At 47.1% G+C, this 14,437-nt stretch overlaps 1 protein-coding gene across 1 annotated transcript; it reads left to right on the top strand.

Moving 5' to 3' along the window:
- The first annotated feature begins 1,612 nt into the window (after window positions 1-1,612).
- CHRNB3 (cholinergic receptor nicotinic beta 3 subunit) lies at window positions 1,613-14,116 on the top strand. Its single transcript, XM_062609763.1, has 6 exons — window positions 1,613-1,931; window positions 4,731-4,882; window positions 6,041-6,085; window positions 10,026-10,135; window positions 10,355-11,237; window positions 12,553-14,116. Exons 1-6 carry the CDS (start codon window positions 1,889-1,891, stop codon window positions 12,685-12,687), a joined length of 1,368 nt encoding a protein of 455 aa, XP_062465747.1. The 5' UTR covers window positions 1,613-1,888; the 3' UTR covers window positions 12,688-14,116.
- The last annotated feature ends 321 nt before the right edge of the window (window positions 14,117-14,437 follow it).

Raw genomic sequence — 14,437 nt, 5'->3', positions numbered from 1 at the left:
GACGCCAAGAAACTCAGAATTGGAACGGCTCTTGTACTGCAAAACCTTTCCCTGTACTTGCAGAGCCTGGTCACCGCTGGAGCAACTGTCTGGGTGTACCTTGAAAGTGAGCTCCGTTCTGGTAGCCTCCCTCAAGGGTCCCAGGTAAAGCGCGCACAGCAGCCCGTGAGCATCTCAGCCCGAACGAGTCCGACGGATCCTTTATATCCACAGACCTCACCACAGCAGGGCCCTGGGCACTCCTGCACTGCCAGGGTCCTGCCAGGCGGGGGAGCCGGAACAGCGCGGAATGCGAGGCAGGGAAACGTCCACAGTGGGGACTGGGGAGGAAAAAGTCCAGGAGAAGCTGAAAGGGCCTTCTCTTTGTGTGAGAGAAGGTCAAAAATGGGGAGGAAGACAGTGGCGGCTGTGCTGGGGCACCGCGGGGGAGAGGAAGGACAGTGGGATGCGGTGCAGCTCCCTGTGAGGTAAAGGTGCGTGGAGGAGGAGCGATGGAGGGCAAACGGCAGAGAGGGAGAGATAGAATTGAGTTGTGCTTGGCGGAGCAAGCCAAGAGAGATGACAGCAGGAAGGTGCCTGGTGGGGACAGGGAGCTGGAGGAGAGTGGAGAGGCTTCAGGGCGTATGGGCAGGTTAATTGCAGTCTGTCAATAGCACTGTTGGTTTTGAGCTGCTTTCTGCAGCTGGGATGAGGAACTGTGCAGAGAAGGGCAGCTGCTCCTCCAGCCCTGCAGAGATGAGGAGCTAGGGAGGACTCTTGCAGATTCCCTATGTGTAGTACAGAAGCAGAATAGACAAACCCAGTGAGCTGCAGCTGGTAGAGCCTGCCTGAGAGCTTTGGAGGAAGCAGGTTGCAAGCCCACTGCAACACAAATACGGTGGGAGGACACTACGAGAAGGTCACTAATAGCGTCAATGTGACTTTGAACAACACAGAAACAGCATCTTTTTCATTAAAGGAAGCTGAATTATCTGATAAAGTTGCAGCTGCCAGTTATTAGTCCTCTGTGAGGAACTTAGATAAGGCAAATCTGAATCAGACAGCCCATGACTGTACTAAAATCTGGGCCACTGCACGGAATGGGCCCAGCTGTTGCTGAAAAGAACAGGCTTTCCATCTAGAAGTCAGCAAGCAATTAAATAACCCAAAAGAATAAATCAAAGCTGAAAGTGTTTCAGGTCTGGGTGCAGACTAGAAGAATTTTGCACCACTCTTTCTTGAACTCAAAAGCTGAGGGGGAATTCTCCTCTTCAGAGAGAGATGACAAAGTGACTTCCATTTGGGAAGAAAACAGAGACGATCCTGAGATCCCTTGGTGGAAGGGGGACCAGGGAAGTCCTGTTTTCCCACCTATATCTTAGTTAGGTTTACCCCCTATTTTATAGCTATAAACCAGCAAATGCAGTATGAAAAATGAATAAGTTCAATTAGGTCTGTAGGGAGGCTATTAGACCAAGCTGAAACAAACAGACAATCTTTCAGGCACATGATCTATCTTTCAGTCTGATCTGCAGCCTCTTTTTTCCTCCAGCTGTAACTGGCAGCATAATAAAAGACATTTCGCCTCCTTAAAAACCTAGCCTCACTTCTACTCCTAGCCTGCAGTGCCTGTAGTAACCCAAATACTGCCACAAACACATCAGAGTTTAGGACCCAGAGCCTTGTTTTAGGCTTACGGGGTGTGACAGCTGACTCAAAATCAATGAAGTGTGATTTACAGAGCGTCATAATGAGGCAAGATAAGGCTCTGAAATGTGCTGTCTTGCCTTGCAGACTCAATTGTCCGCCTTGATTTCTAGCCAGATTGTTCTAGTCCCCTACTAAAATGAGCCGGATTTGCTTATGAAAAGGAAAGATCAGATTTAAAGGAAAAGCCACGGTGGTGCCCATGCTTTGCCTAACGCTCTTTGTGCTGTGTCTGACCCATTCAGGTAAGTGTGATTTATTCTTCTTCCAAGCTGAGCTGCAGATGTTCAAGGGTTTTATTTTATTGCTTGCTGGGACAAGGTAGATGCTCGCTTCTGTTGGTCATCTTCTGAACACTGACTAGCAAAAGAGGATTCTATCAGTTGCTGCCTTTATATTATAGCCACAGCCAGTCTGACAACAAGGGCTGGGGGCTGGCCACTGGCTAGAAGTTAACAAATGAATCCTAAGCTTAGCTAGCACTGCTAAAGGGACTTACACAAGGGAATCTCCTTCACCAGGAGGAAAACTGAAATGCCTCATGAGAGCTGACGGGAGGCTAAGTGTCCTGTCTGTGCTTCTGAGCGTGGTTTGCATGTTTGTTTGACAGACTCCCTGCCCCAGCAACCCTGCTCCTGTGCCTATGGGGAACTTCTCCTGGAACAGACCAGAGAGACAAACAGGAACCTGGGGGAGAGGGGAGATGACAAAAAAGGCTCAGTTACGCACACACACAGTAACCTGCCAGGGAGCTCCAAGCTTCTGCCTTCTCTGTTCATCATATGGTAAATTCAGGGATGAGTCTGTCCTGTGGCCGCACTTCTGTTTTGTCTAAGGCAGTGCTCCTGTTATCAGTGTTTTGTCCATGGCTTTATCTAATTTAATCATCAGACGGGGCTTGACCAAAAGGAGCTGTTAGGCTGGTTTTTCCTCTTGGTATGTCTTCCTTTGCATTAAAATCCTCTGCTTTTAAATTGTCTTCCTGCAGCTACTGAGGCTGTCTTATAAGGACATCAATCTTGTTCCTTCTGGCTTTCTTGCTCATGAGACTTCCCAACTATTTTCACTGTCTCCTGTGGCTTCCCCAGCAGCTGAGAATCAATACCTCCAGCCCCAAAGCCAGCTTTACCACCCCTCTGCTATACTTTCTTGGAATATTAGGGCCTTTAGACTTCATGTGAAGTATGGGCTGTGAAACAGCAGTGTTATCCTATGAGTGGGTTCATACATAGCCACGGACAGCATGCCTGTGCTGTGTGTGGTTGTATATGAGCGTGCAGGGACTTATACTTAAATACACCCAGAGCAATGTATTCCAGCATTAAGGCAAAGCCGGTTTTGTTCCTGCATGTTTTAGGGTTGTGCTTTTTTAAAATCAAGGTCTTTCCCGTTAAATTTCCTGTGTTCAATAACCATGCACCCCTGTAAATCTCCAAATGGGAAAGCAAAAGGGCTGGGATCTAGGGTCTTTGCAGAAAGCTGTATGTGTCAGGGGATTGGACCACTGAGGTTGTGGGTAGTGAGGAGGGAGAAATATGTTCTTTCTCTTCCTTTGGTTGTGGATGCAATGCCTGTCTAGCATGTTTGGGCAGGCAATCCAGTTTCCTAGGATGGAGCCCAGACTCTGTCCCAGTTTGCTGTGGTGGAGCTAAGGTTAGCCCTGAGGGGAGAGCAAAGCCTGGAGCAAACAAAAGGGGCATTTGTAGTTTTCCAGATGGTAATAACAGACCTCAAAGGCTTGTGAGAAAGTGGCAAGGTACAGAGTGGATGCAAAGGCTGCTATAAACTGTTCTGACAGCTGCATGAGCCTGTCCCTGGCTGTGGTGCAGAGCAGGGGGAAAGGAGTGTGGAAGCTCTGTCTAACCGGCTGGCACCCACCTCTCCAGGGCCTGGTAACCCCACCACAACTGCTTGTCCAGCCACAGAGGATAAAAACAGCCTGCCCTAGAATATCTGACAGTACCGTAATCGTTACCCTATGAGTGGTAATCATTAGGCTTCAGAGTTTACAGCTTCTCAAAGAGGAATGGGCATTTGCCCGTTTACTGGAAGTGGGGGATGGCAGTGCTGCTTGGACCTTCTACTACCCTGAGAGAACAATTCTGCCCCATGGGAGGCTCTGGTGTGGCAGCAGGTTTTTTCTCTCTGGAGGGACTGCTGGGCTCAGATGCCCTTTCCTCAGTACCACGACACAGGGACCCTGCTGGGGGTTGCATTACCTGTGATGTTGCTGCATGCAAGTGTAAGCCCCTCAGCTGTGCCCCCTGCCAGGGCTCTCCCATTGCCTAGTCCTTGCACCATCCCTTGGCCATAACTCTGTGCCTAATGGCTGGCAGTTCAGGCACTTGTGTCCTGTGTGCTGGGGCTGGCAGGGCACGGGTTGTGAGGGGACAAGATGGACCCTGGCAGCACCCAGTGAGGTCCCCTTTGACTGCTGGCACTGCAGCACCAGCTGTGACCCCTGTGGCACAGTGCTGATCAGCATGAGCTCCTTTTCCCTTCATGGTGCTTTTGAGGAGAGGTGAAATCCTTCTCATACTTCCGGCTGTTTGTGTTCAGAAGGGAAGAGGTGGAGATCATGTCAGGACCTCAGCATTGTGAAGAGTGGGACTGGCATTTAGGAAAGGATGGAGAGGCTGACTGCTCTAGTGGATCGTCTAAAGGAAAATCAACCAAGACAGACTGGGCAGGTACTTTTCATATCTGGTGATATGAAAATATCTTTTCATACTTTTCATATCTGGTGTATGGGGTCCTTTTCTCTTGAAAAGGACCCTATACACTAGATAACACTAGTACAAAGTCATCACTGCTCTGATGATTTTATTTTTGAGTTGGGCTTGGGCTGCCTTGCCTTTGCCTCCTCTCACCCCAGCTCAGCTGAGACTCTGTGCATCTAAATTCCTACAGATTGTACTGTACAAGACAAGAGCTGCCCAGAGGCAAATTTGTCTCACATCACTGCTCTGCCACACTTCTTCAGCTTGTGCTGTTCTCCGTATCTGCTTTCTGGCATGCCTCCACTCCCTGTTGCTCCCTTCCAGATGTAGCTGCCTTCAGTTCAGGTGCTGAGAATGAGGATGCGCTCCTCAAGCACTTATTTCAAGGCTATCAGAAATGGGTCCGTCCCGTGGGGAGCTCCAATGACACCATCAAAGTCCTTTTTGGATTAAAGATATCACAGCTTGTGGATGTGGTAAGTATTGTGTTGGGCTTGGTAACATACCTTCTTTTACAGACAGTTGTGCATCCACCTGGGAGGGCTGGGAGGATGCTGTTGGCTTTTGCCTACTGAGATATGAAATGCAAAGTGCTGGTCAGGCAGCGAAATGCTGGGTGTGATGTGGTGCTGGTGGTAAGACCTCCTGCCCCAAGCATGGCATGGGCCTCATTTGCTTTGCAGCAAACCTGAAGGTAATTTTTTCCCTGCTGTTCTAAGGGAATAAGGCATCCCTTCATCAGGTATTAATCAGAAAGTCCCTGGTGCCTGCATTTGGAGTTTAGTGACAATGCAGCTGCAAAAAGCGGTAAAGAAGGGTAGAACTGGTTGGATATTGCTCACTCTAAGTAATCTTGTATCTAGACCAAAGGCAACTTGTATCTTGACCGAGATGGCCATGCAGATAAGACGCTAGAGACTAAACAATCCTGTGGTTTTGCCCATGTGGAAAGCTTCCCTTCCGTTTCCCCTCCATCCCAGTAGAATGTGAACAGGGCCAGACAGAGGTACCCACACAGCAGTGTTCCCCTCACCTCCCCTGCCCACTGGCAGTGTCTCCCTGTGCTGTGGAGAGCAGACTCTGATTTTGTGCTTTATTTACATAGAATCATAGGATCATAGAATTGTTAGGGTTGGAAAGGACCTTAAGATCACCTAGTTCCACCCCCCCTGCCATGGGCAGGGACACCTTATGCTAAATCATATCACCCAAGGCCTCATCCAACCTGGTCTTGAACAGTCAGGGATATTCAGGGATGTTTCAGCTTGTATCTTCCCAAGCTCACTCCAGGCTGAGAAGTGTGGGGAGATGAGCCATCTTGTGAGCCCACAGCCGTGCGTGTTCTGACCCCACTGAGCCCTGCTGCCTCCCTGCTCTTCAGCACCTTATTCCCTGGGGCTGCTGTGAAATGTAGACCTTGGGTTTCCAGCCTCAGAAGCTCTCAGCAAGAGCAGAGGCAGCACTTCGTGGGTCAATTCACTTCCCCACAACAGTGACTGAAGAGCCCAGGCCCATGGGGAAACAGGACCACAGGGATCTCATTTGCTCAGAACAGGGCTGGACTCAGTAGGCATGGGGTGTGTTTCCTCTGACTGTTCTGAAACTGCAATCCTCTCTACTTTGTGTCACCTTAGGATGAGAAGAATCAGCTGATGACAACCAATGTGTGGCTGAAGCAGGTAAATCAGACCAAATCAAACCTTCCCTTTCATTGTGGTGCTGTTGAGCCGAGTGGCCATCCCAGCCTGCTGCCCACTGTGACATCCATCCCTGTCATGACACTGAGCGGCCAGACAAAAAGAGCACCGTGTTACCTTGCCTGCAGTTTTCACTGTACTCCTCTCACTTCATAAAAGGACATGAAGGGGCCAGAAGGCAGGGAAATGGGCCTTGAAGAAGTAGGGTGCCATCTTCCCCCTGCCTGCAGCCTAGCTTTGTGCTCAAGGCAACTATACTTCAGGGAAGCAACATGTCCTGGTAGTGCAGTGGCTATCCCTGGGATGCTGCGTGTGCCCTGAGGGACTATCCTGTCTCAGACTCAGAGGTCAAACAAGTACGGTCTCTCTTGCTCAAGATGACTGATGCCTCAGATAGATTTCTTCTTCAGCATAATAAAGGGAAAGAAAAATCCAGCATGCTACCCATGCTACCCTAAATAAAATCTATGCCAAATTAATCAGATCTCTCTAATATAATTGCTTCTGGAAGTGACAACAATTTATACAAGTGGGGAAAGGTGCAAGAAAGGTTGTGAATTAGGTCTCCTTTCTTCTTCACTCCTGAAGAACATTGCATTTGGTTTCGATTACATTGCACCAGTCTATTGACCTTGTGATAATTATTTTAAGTATCTCAACCATGTGAGTATCTGTAAACATGTCAGCTGATCCTAGGCAGAGGACATAAAACCCAAGCCATACTTGAAATGGTGCCATGGGAAACGGTTCCCAGTGGTCACTGGGCTGATGGAGGAGAAATACAGCTCAGTTTTATTAACAGTTTGTTTGACAGAATATTCCTGGGCCTGACCTTCTTCTTAGGGAAGACTTGGCTGCTTGCTCTATCCAGTACAGCGAAGTCTCCTGTGTCCTGGGCAGCCTTCATCCCTCTGGCTGGCTGACATCTTCACCCAGGTTACAGTGACTGCAGAAAAGAGGGACCTGAAGTACTGACTCACATTAGCAGGCCAAATGCATAGGCAGGCTGCCCAAGGGCATTAGACCTGAGACGTTAATACAGAGAGACACCTCCTGATCCTTTCTCAGCTGCTACATGAACATGTGTGGAGATATTTCAGGTTAGCCCATCCATGCTGAACGCCCTGTCTGTACTGCAGCATAGACCTGCCCAGAGTCACAGCCTGGAACCTATGTCACTGCTCTTGCTGTGGGAAAACAGGTTCTCCTGCATGTTACTCCAAAGACGCTGCAGGAGGTAGGGACATGCAACCATCCACTCATGCCTCTCTGGTGTCGGGGAGAATGAGGTGGAAGCCTCATTTATCTGATCCTTCTGACTCATGCTGTGGATAAAAGATGTGGTGTGACCCAGGTCTCCTGCTTTGGGAGTCATGCGTTTTGTAGCTTAGTGTGAACTGGTCCCATGGGCAGTCCATGCTTGGCGGGGGGGGGGGAGGGGGGGTGTGTTATTAGTGCATAAGCAGAACAGCTAGGAAAAGGTTTTTCTTTTTCTTTTTTTTTTCTTTTTCTTTTCTTCTTTTTCTCTCTTCCCTTTTTCTTTTTTCTTTTTCTTTTCTTCCTTTTTCTCTTTTCCTTTCTTTTTCCTTTTCTTTTTCCTTTTCCTTTTCTTCCTTTTTCTCTTTTCCTTTCCTTTTCCTTTTCCTTTTCCTTTTCCTTTCCCTTTCCCTTTCCCTTTCCCTTTTCCTTTTTCTTTTTCTTTTTTTTTCTTTTTTTTTCACCTCAAGTGTCCATATGCTCAAGGTGGTGAGATTTCATGATGTACATGCAGGCAGACACACAAGGTGCAAAGGAGCTTTTAGTGGTTGCTGACAAAGTACCTGGGTTTGAGCAAGTTATGCGGTCTACTAGCAAGGGTTGATAATCTGGGTCCAGTGTTTCTTGGTCCACTTGCTGTGGGTTAAGCACTTGAGTGACATCCCAGAGATAGGAATTTGGCAGAACTGGAGGAAATGAGGACCAATGAGAGGGTCTGGAGCAGCTTGAAAAAAAGGGGAGAAAAAAGGAAATGGCCCTTTGCATCTGCTGCTACAGTTCACATCAGCATAGCCCATAGGCAGATTCCTATTTTAAACTGCTCATCTTTGAAGTCTGCACATAATCTATTTTCTGCTCTAGTAAGAAGACACACAACCATTTGCCCTGCAGACGTGAAAGAACACTTTAGCTGGGAGAAAATTCAGTGCAGGGCAGGAGGAGGGAGGAGGCTTGAGATGCAGCAAATAACCCAAGCAGAGGGGCTGCACCAATTCAGTTCCAAAGGGATGATTGTATCTCCTGGTGGCTCACAAGAGTATTTGTGTCTGTTGTGTTAGTATAGGCTATGTTGGTTGCTACTGTCAGCACTGGCTATCCCCTTGCGTAACAAATATGTTTCCAGCCTAAGCCCCCTTGCATCTATTACAGGAGGTGTCCAGGACACATGCGAGTCTGTACCCATCCAACAGCCCATGCTGCTGGAAACACCTGGTAGATACCCATCCACAGAGAGCAGTTCATGCTAAAAATGGTGAAGCTAAGAGCAGCAAAGATCCATCATCTATTTCCATACTTGAACAGCTCCCATCAATCCTTCAGCAACAGGAGGAGCCAGGGATGTAAAACTGCGCTCATAGCTGATGCCAGCCATTTGAGCAGTTCAGAGAGTGGGTCCATGTCTCCTCTGGTGCAGGTTGTGGGGCCATTAATCCTTCCAGTGCACCACCCTTAGCAACTGCAACCTTTGTGTGTGCCTTGGGCCAGATATTAGGAATGGTCTATCTGCCTATGACCTTGGGCCCCATCCCTCCCCTGCACCTGGAGGAAGAAGGCGCTTGCACCTACTGAGGCTCCGGGTTGCTGTCACACTGTAAAGGACCGCAATAACAAGTGTTTGTAGGTATAGCTGTGAAAAGAATGTGGAATCAAAGACATAAGAGGGGAGCAATATGGTGGGAAAAGAAGCAGAGAATAGCACTTTCTGGTTCATCCTTAAGTCATGGAGGAGATTGCCCAGAGAAGACTGAGGCTTCCACATCCCTGGGGAGCTCTTAGTGCTGAAGCTTAATGGAAACTGGTTCATCTTCTGCTTCTTTGTATTGACCGCAGTCTACAGCTCTTGCTTCCTCTCTCTGCTATTCCTGTGGGCAAGTGAAAACCCGCATCAATAATGAACTGGGATGAGAGAGCTGCTTTTCCACTGCATCTCTGTGGAAATCTCCAGGTTGCTAGAGCCACTTTGTGACTTTCTTCTTTTTTTCATCTGAAGAAGAAAAAGAGGGAAGAAAAATTATTCTGGAGTTCAACATGGTGAAAATAGACAGGACTCCCCCTGCTTTGCTTCTTTAGTGTTACCTCTTTAGGATTGTTAACCAAATGCTTTACAACAGCATAGTATTACTTACACTGCAGTAGTGTGCAGGTCTGTCTGATGAAAGAACAATTAATTGGTTTGCAAGGACAGCATACGGATATTAGGTGTAATCCATTCACTGAAAGAAGCCAGGTCTCCACTGAAAAGCAGTTAAAGGTCACCTCTCTCTCACCTGGGTAGTACCAGTCATGCCAGCTGGCTCTTCTATATGGTCAGTCTGCCAAAACCACTGCGGGTTGGTTGTCAGAGGGAAGAAGAGGTGTCATACCCAGGGGAAGCGTCTTCTTCCTTCTGGGCTACCTTCAGCTGGGCTGGGCAGAGTGGTGAGTGAAGTGAGAGTCAAGTGCTCTGCAGAAGTGCCTGCCTTGAGGTCGCCTGCAATGGGATGGGGTGCTTGAGCCCAGCTGTGGCTGGAGGAGCAGTGCTTGTGGGGACTAACATCTCCCAGCCATGCTGTGACCATTGTGCTGTGCAATGCAGTTTCTCTGTGGCAGGGGGTTGGAGGAGGAAGGAGGCTGTTGTGTATGAGTGAATGAATGTTATGTATGGGACTCTGCTGGCTTGTTACAGGAATGGATCGACCACAAGCTCTCCTGGAATCCAGAGGAATATGGAGGGATCACCTCCATTCGCGTCCCTTCTGAGTCCCTGTGGCTTCCTGACATTGTTTTGTTTGAAAAGTGAGTAGCACGGCTCTGGCTTACGCCAGAGCTTGGGCAAGGCATTGCCAGCCACTGTGAAGCTTGTGTGGGCTGTCAGAAGGCTGCTTCTTCAACCAGTATGAATGTTGGCTTCCTTTGTGCTCCAGGTGGTGGGTTGAAAGCAAGAGCTGTGAGGTGGTAGGTCTGGGACAAATGTAGTCTTGAACTTGGTGCTGTTTCTTCCTGTCCAACTCCTAGTGCTGATGGACGTTTTGAAGGATCCCTGATGACCAAAGCCATAGTGAAGTACAATGGATTGGTGATCTGGACACCACCAGCCAGTTACAAGAGCTCCTGCACAATGGATGTGACCTTCTTCCCCTTCGACAGGCAGAACTGCTCTATGAAGTTTGGGTCGTGGACATATGATGGCAGCATGGTGGACTTGATTTTAGTGGATGAAAATGTAGACAGGAAAGACTTCTTTGATAATGGGGAGTGGGAGATCTTAAATGCCAAAGGTATGAAAGGCAACAGGAAGGATGGGCTGTACTCTTATCCATTTGTCACTTACTCCTTTGTGCTGAGACGCCTTCCACTGTTTTACACTCTTTTTTTAATAATCCCTTGCCTGGGATTGTCTTTTCTAACTGTCCTGGTGTTTTACCTGCCTTCAGATGAAGGAGAAAAGCTTTCATTATCTACATCAGTTCTTGTCTCCCTCACTGTTTTCCTTTTAGTGATTGAGGAAATAATCCCTTCTTCTTCCAAAGTCATCCCTCTGATCGGTGAGTACCTGCTGTTCATCATGATTTTTGTGACCCTATCCATCATTGTGACTGTGTTTGTTATCAATGTCCACCACCGGTCCTCAGCAACTTACCATCCCATGGCTCCCTGGGTTAAAAGACTCTTCCTCCAGAAGCTGCCCCGGCTGCTCTGCATGAAGGACCATTTAGATCGTTATTCCTTCTCAGAGACTGAAGAAAGAGAAACCACCTTGAAATCAAAGCTCCCGGGGAAGCAGAAACACAAGCAAGCAAAAGACGGAGAGAAAATTGTTATTGCCTTTCTGGAAAAGGCAGCTGACTCCATCCGATACATTTCCAGGCACGTTAAAAAGGAGCATTTCATCAGACAGGTAGGTGAAGAGAAGGTAAGGAAGGGATCACAGTTTCCTTGACAGCAATGGCTTCCAAGCCGTTACCTTTTCTGCATTCTTTTCCCTTTGCCTCTTCCTCCTGCTCTCATCTGAGACATAACCTGGGATCTTCTCCTGACTCATAAGTCATATGTTTTCCAGGAAAGCGCATTGCTTCAAGGAGAACTTGTGCTGTGGGAGTGCCTGCTCTTCACAGGCACAGGAGGCCAGAGGAGCCTTTCCTGGATGAATTCTTGTTTGGGGATAATCTGAGTAACTTTTTCCTGCTTGAGCTGGGAATAGATACCAGTCTCGGAACTTTGCATGCTCTGAAAGTGTGCCTTTCTTAGTATCTATCTCAAGTATCAACACCTACAGGCAGGCTCTGCAGCAGTTGCTAGGTCTCAGTCCTTGTCTCCCAGTGACTACACATGGCATAGCTGCCCTGTTCTGAGCAGGAGTCTTCCCGATCTCCCCCAGTATCAGATTAGTCAGATTAGTCCCTAACTACCATCTTTCTCCTCTTCCTAACAATCCCGCTGACCAGTAAAATGGCAGATTACTGTGTGCATAAACAATGCTTCTCATGCGAGGGCAGGACAGCAATGCAGTGCACTTTGTGGCATGTGGAGAGAGAAAAACTTCTGTTAGCACTCTCCTAGTAAAAGCCGGGGCTTTGTTCGAACTCTGCTGAGAGGACTTCAGCAGAAAGTTGAACAGTAAATCACACATGCAGTATGCCAGCATATAGTGCTCATGCCTAAAGCCTTCTGTTTGAAGCTGAAATAATTCTTAATGAAAAAGTCCCCCTAACTGCTCTTTAAAAGTAGCTCATTTGTATGTGCAGGGTTGTGCCAGTACTCATAATGCAAAATACCCTTCCTGAATGCACACAATCTTAGCCAAGAGAGCACTTAGGAAAACACAAGCCAATGGGACCACTTGTACTGGAGGCACTGTTCACATCAAAATGCAGTGCTAGAGCAAAGTCCTGGCACTTCACGGGAAATGCAGTTCTGTGAAAAGAAACTGAGTTCGATTTAAAGCCATCTTCAGGCTCAAGTCTGTAAACTTTCACATGGGCACTTAGCTTTTGGACAGCCTGAAAGAAGTCTGATTACCGTATGTGTAAAACAATGGGATTATTTGGGGTTTTGAGTGACTCACAGCTATGGGTGCAGAAAAGGTAATCCATACCAGTCTCAGGGTGCAGCACACTTAAAAACAGACTTCTGGAGCTGAAATATGCGTAGCAGTTTCAACAGAGTACTGGGCTAATTACTGTTTCTGTTTGTTCTCCCTCTCGCCTTCCCAGGTTGTCCAAGACTGGAAATTCGTAGCTCAAGTCCTGGATCAGATTTTCCTGTGGTTATTTCTGGTAGTGTCAGTGACGGGTTCAGTTCTTATCTTTACCCCTGCGTTACAGATGTGGCTGAACCGCACTTTGTAGAAAATGCTCACACAGCAGCGTATAACAAGCACAATACCAAGGGATGGTGGGGCCTTTTGAGCTTGGTCTCTATTGTACAGGATGGGAAGCAACAGCAAGAACAAGGGAAGGTGATGGTAACAGTGGGCATTAACTAGTGCTTTCTATTTTCATACAACCCTACCAGTTACAGATTTGGCTGAGACCAGAGAAAGGCTTGGTGCACAGCTGAGTCCTAAAGTGAACTGGGATGCACAGTTGGGTTATAAGTATTTTACTAATAGTTTGGTTTATTACAATAAAAGCAAATATTATTAGTAAAAATTGCAAATAGTACTTCTGGCACAATTATACTTAAAAGGCAGATCTGCCAGTTAAAATGCTACTTTATAAAAGAAGTTAGAGTAGGAACACAAATCAGTACTCAGTTTATCTACTTTTCCAAGTGCAAAACACAACATCCGTACAGCTCGCTTTGTGCATGTGTCAGAACTGGCAATTACACAGCATGTGGATCGGAAAAAGTGCAAACACCTTTTAGATGGAATGTTCAAAATCTTGGCTTTGTGGCCTCACCCTGCTGCAGGATCAACTCAACAGTGGCAGAACTTAACCACTCTGCGTACTTGCTACCAGCCTTTATGGCATGCACACTTCATCTCTCCTCTTGGCCATCAGGAAGCTACAAGGTGTTGCCCTCTTTTCAGAGATACAATTTTGCCTGCTGCTCTATAATATACCAAAAGGCTGAACAAGTAAGGATTTTCCCCATGCTCTGCATTTAGGAACTGTGATTGCTGCACCTGCTTGTTCACAGGACAAGTGGAAGATCACCTGAAGCACGTCACATGTAGAAAGGTCGCTGCACTACTTTATAAGGCAATAGTGAACTTCCTAAACAGTTCAGTTGCAGAGAAGTTGCAGACAACGTTTTCAGCAAACGAAACTTGTGGTTGGTGCAGAAGTAGAGCTTCTCCTGAGAGCTGTGGGGTGGGCTGGCTACCAGGACAATACGTTTTTGGGGTTTAGCTTGTTTGTGTTTCCAGGCAACCCAGAGTTTCCTGTGAATCATTTAAATGGGATCCCTCTGCATGATTAGAAACAGTTCTTTAAAGTGTAAGTGAGACCTGACAGAAAATGCACAGGTTTCTCTCACCACTTCTGCTGTGGCAGTGTTCAGGCCAACATGGAGTGCTTTAGAAAATCCCATTCAGAACTTGCAAAAGTTTTCAAGGCTAGCAAGGGATATGGAGATCAAATTTTCAACAATCTAAATGTGAATCTGGTGTTAAAGTTTTAGGTAGCCTTGAAACTTTCCTAGGGGTGGAGGTTAGAAGGTATTAAAAATACACACAGGTATTCTGGTGCATGGATTACGTGTTGCCACCAGACCTCTGTGAGTTAATACAATCCCATCTTGTCATGTCACTACAGAAAGTTCTGTTCACTTGTGCAATTGCTGTTAATAAAGATGTATTTATTAAATGATTCTTGGGGTGACAGTGCTTATATGCTGGGTTTTGTTGATGTTTTGTTGTCAACAAAGTCTAGATTGTAGCCCATTTTAGAAGACTTGTCTCAAATTGACTTTAACAGAGAGGGCTGTCAATGTTCTTGGAAAACCCTCATAACTTTTTAGCTCTGTCTGTGAGTTTGAGGAGGGAGCATTCAGATCTGGTTATTATATTGCAGGAACCTAGAACAGGCCCATTTAATTTAGTGTATATGGGCAATAGATGTCTTAATATACAACACTGCCATAAATCTCTTA

The sequence above is a fragment of the Pezoporus occidentalis genome, unplaced genomic scaffold, assembly GCF_034315485.1.
Source record: "Pezoporus occidentalis ecotype Australia unplaced genomic scaffold, CSIRO_AGI_Poc_V1 ctg140, whole genome shotgun sequence".
Classification (NCBI taxonomy): Eukaryota; Metazoa; Chordata; class Aves; order Psittaciformes; family Psittacidae; genus Pezoporus; species Pezoporus occidentalis.
The sequence above is the reverse complement of the archived record's forward strand: the minus strand, read 5'-3'. Positions and strand labels throughout refer to the sequence as shown.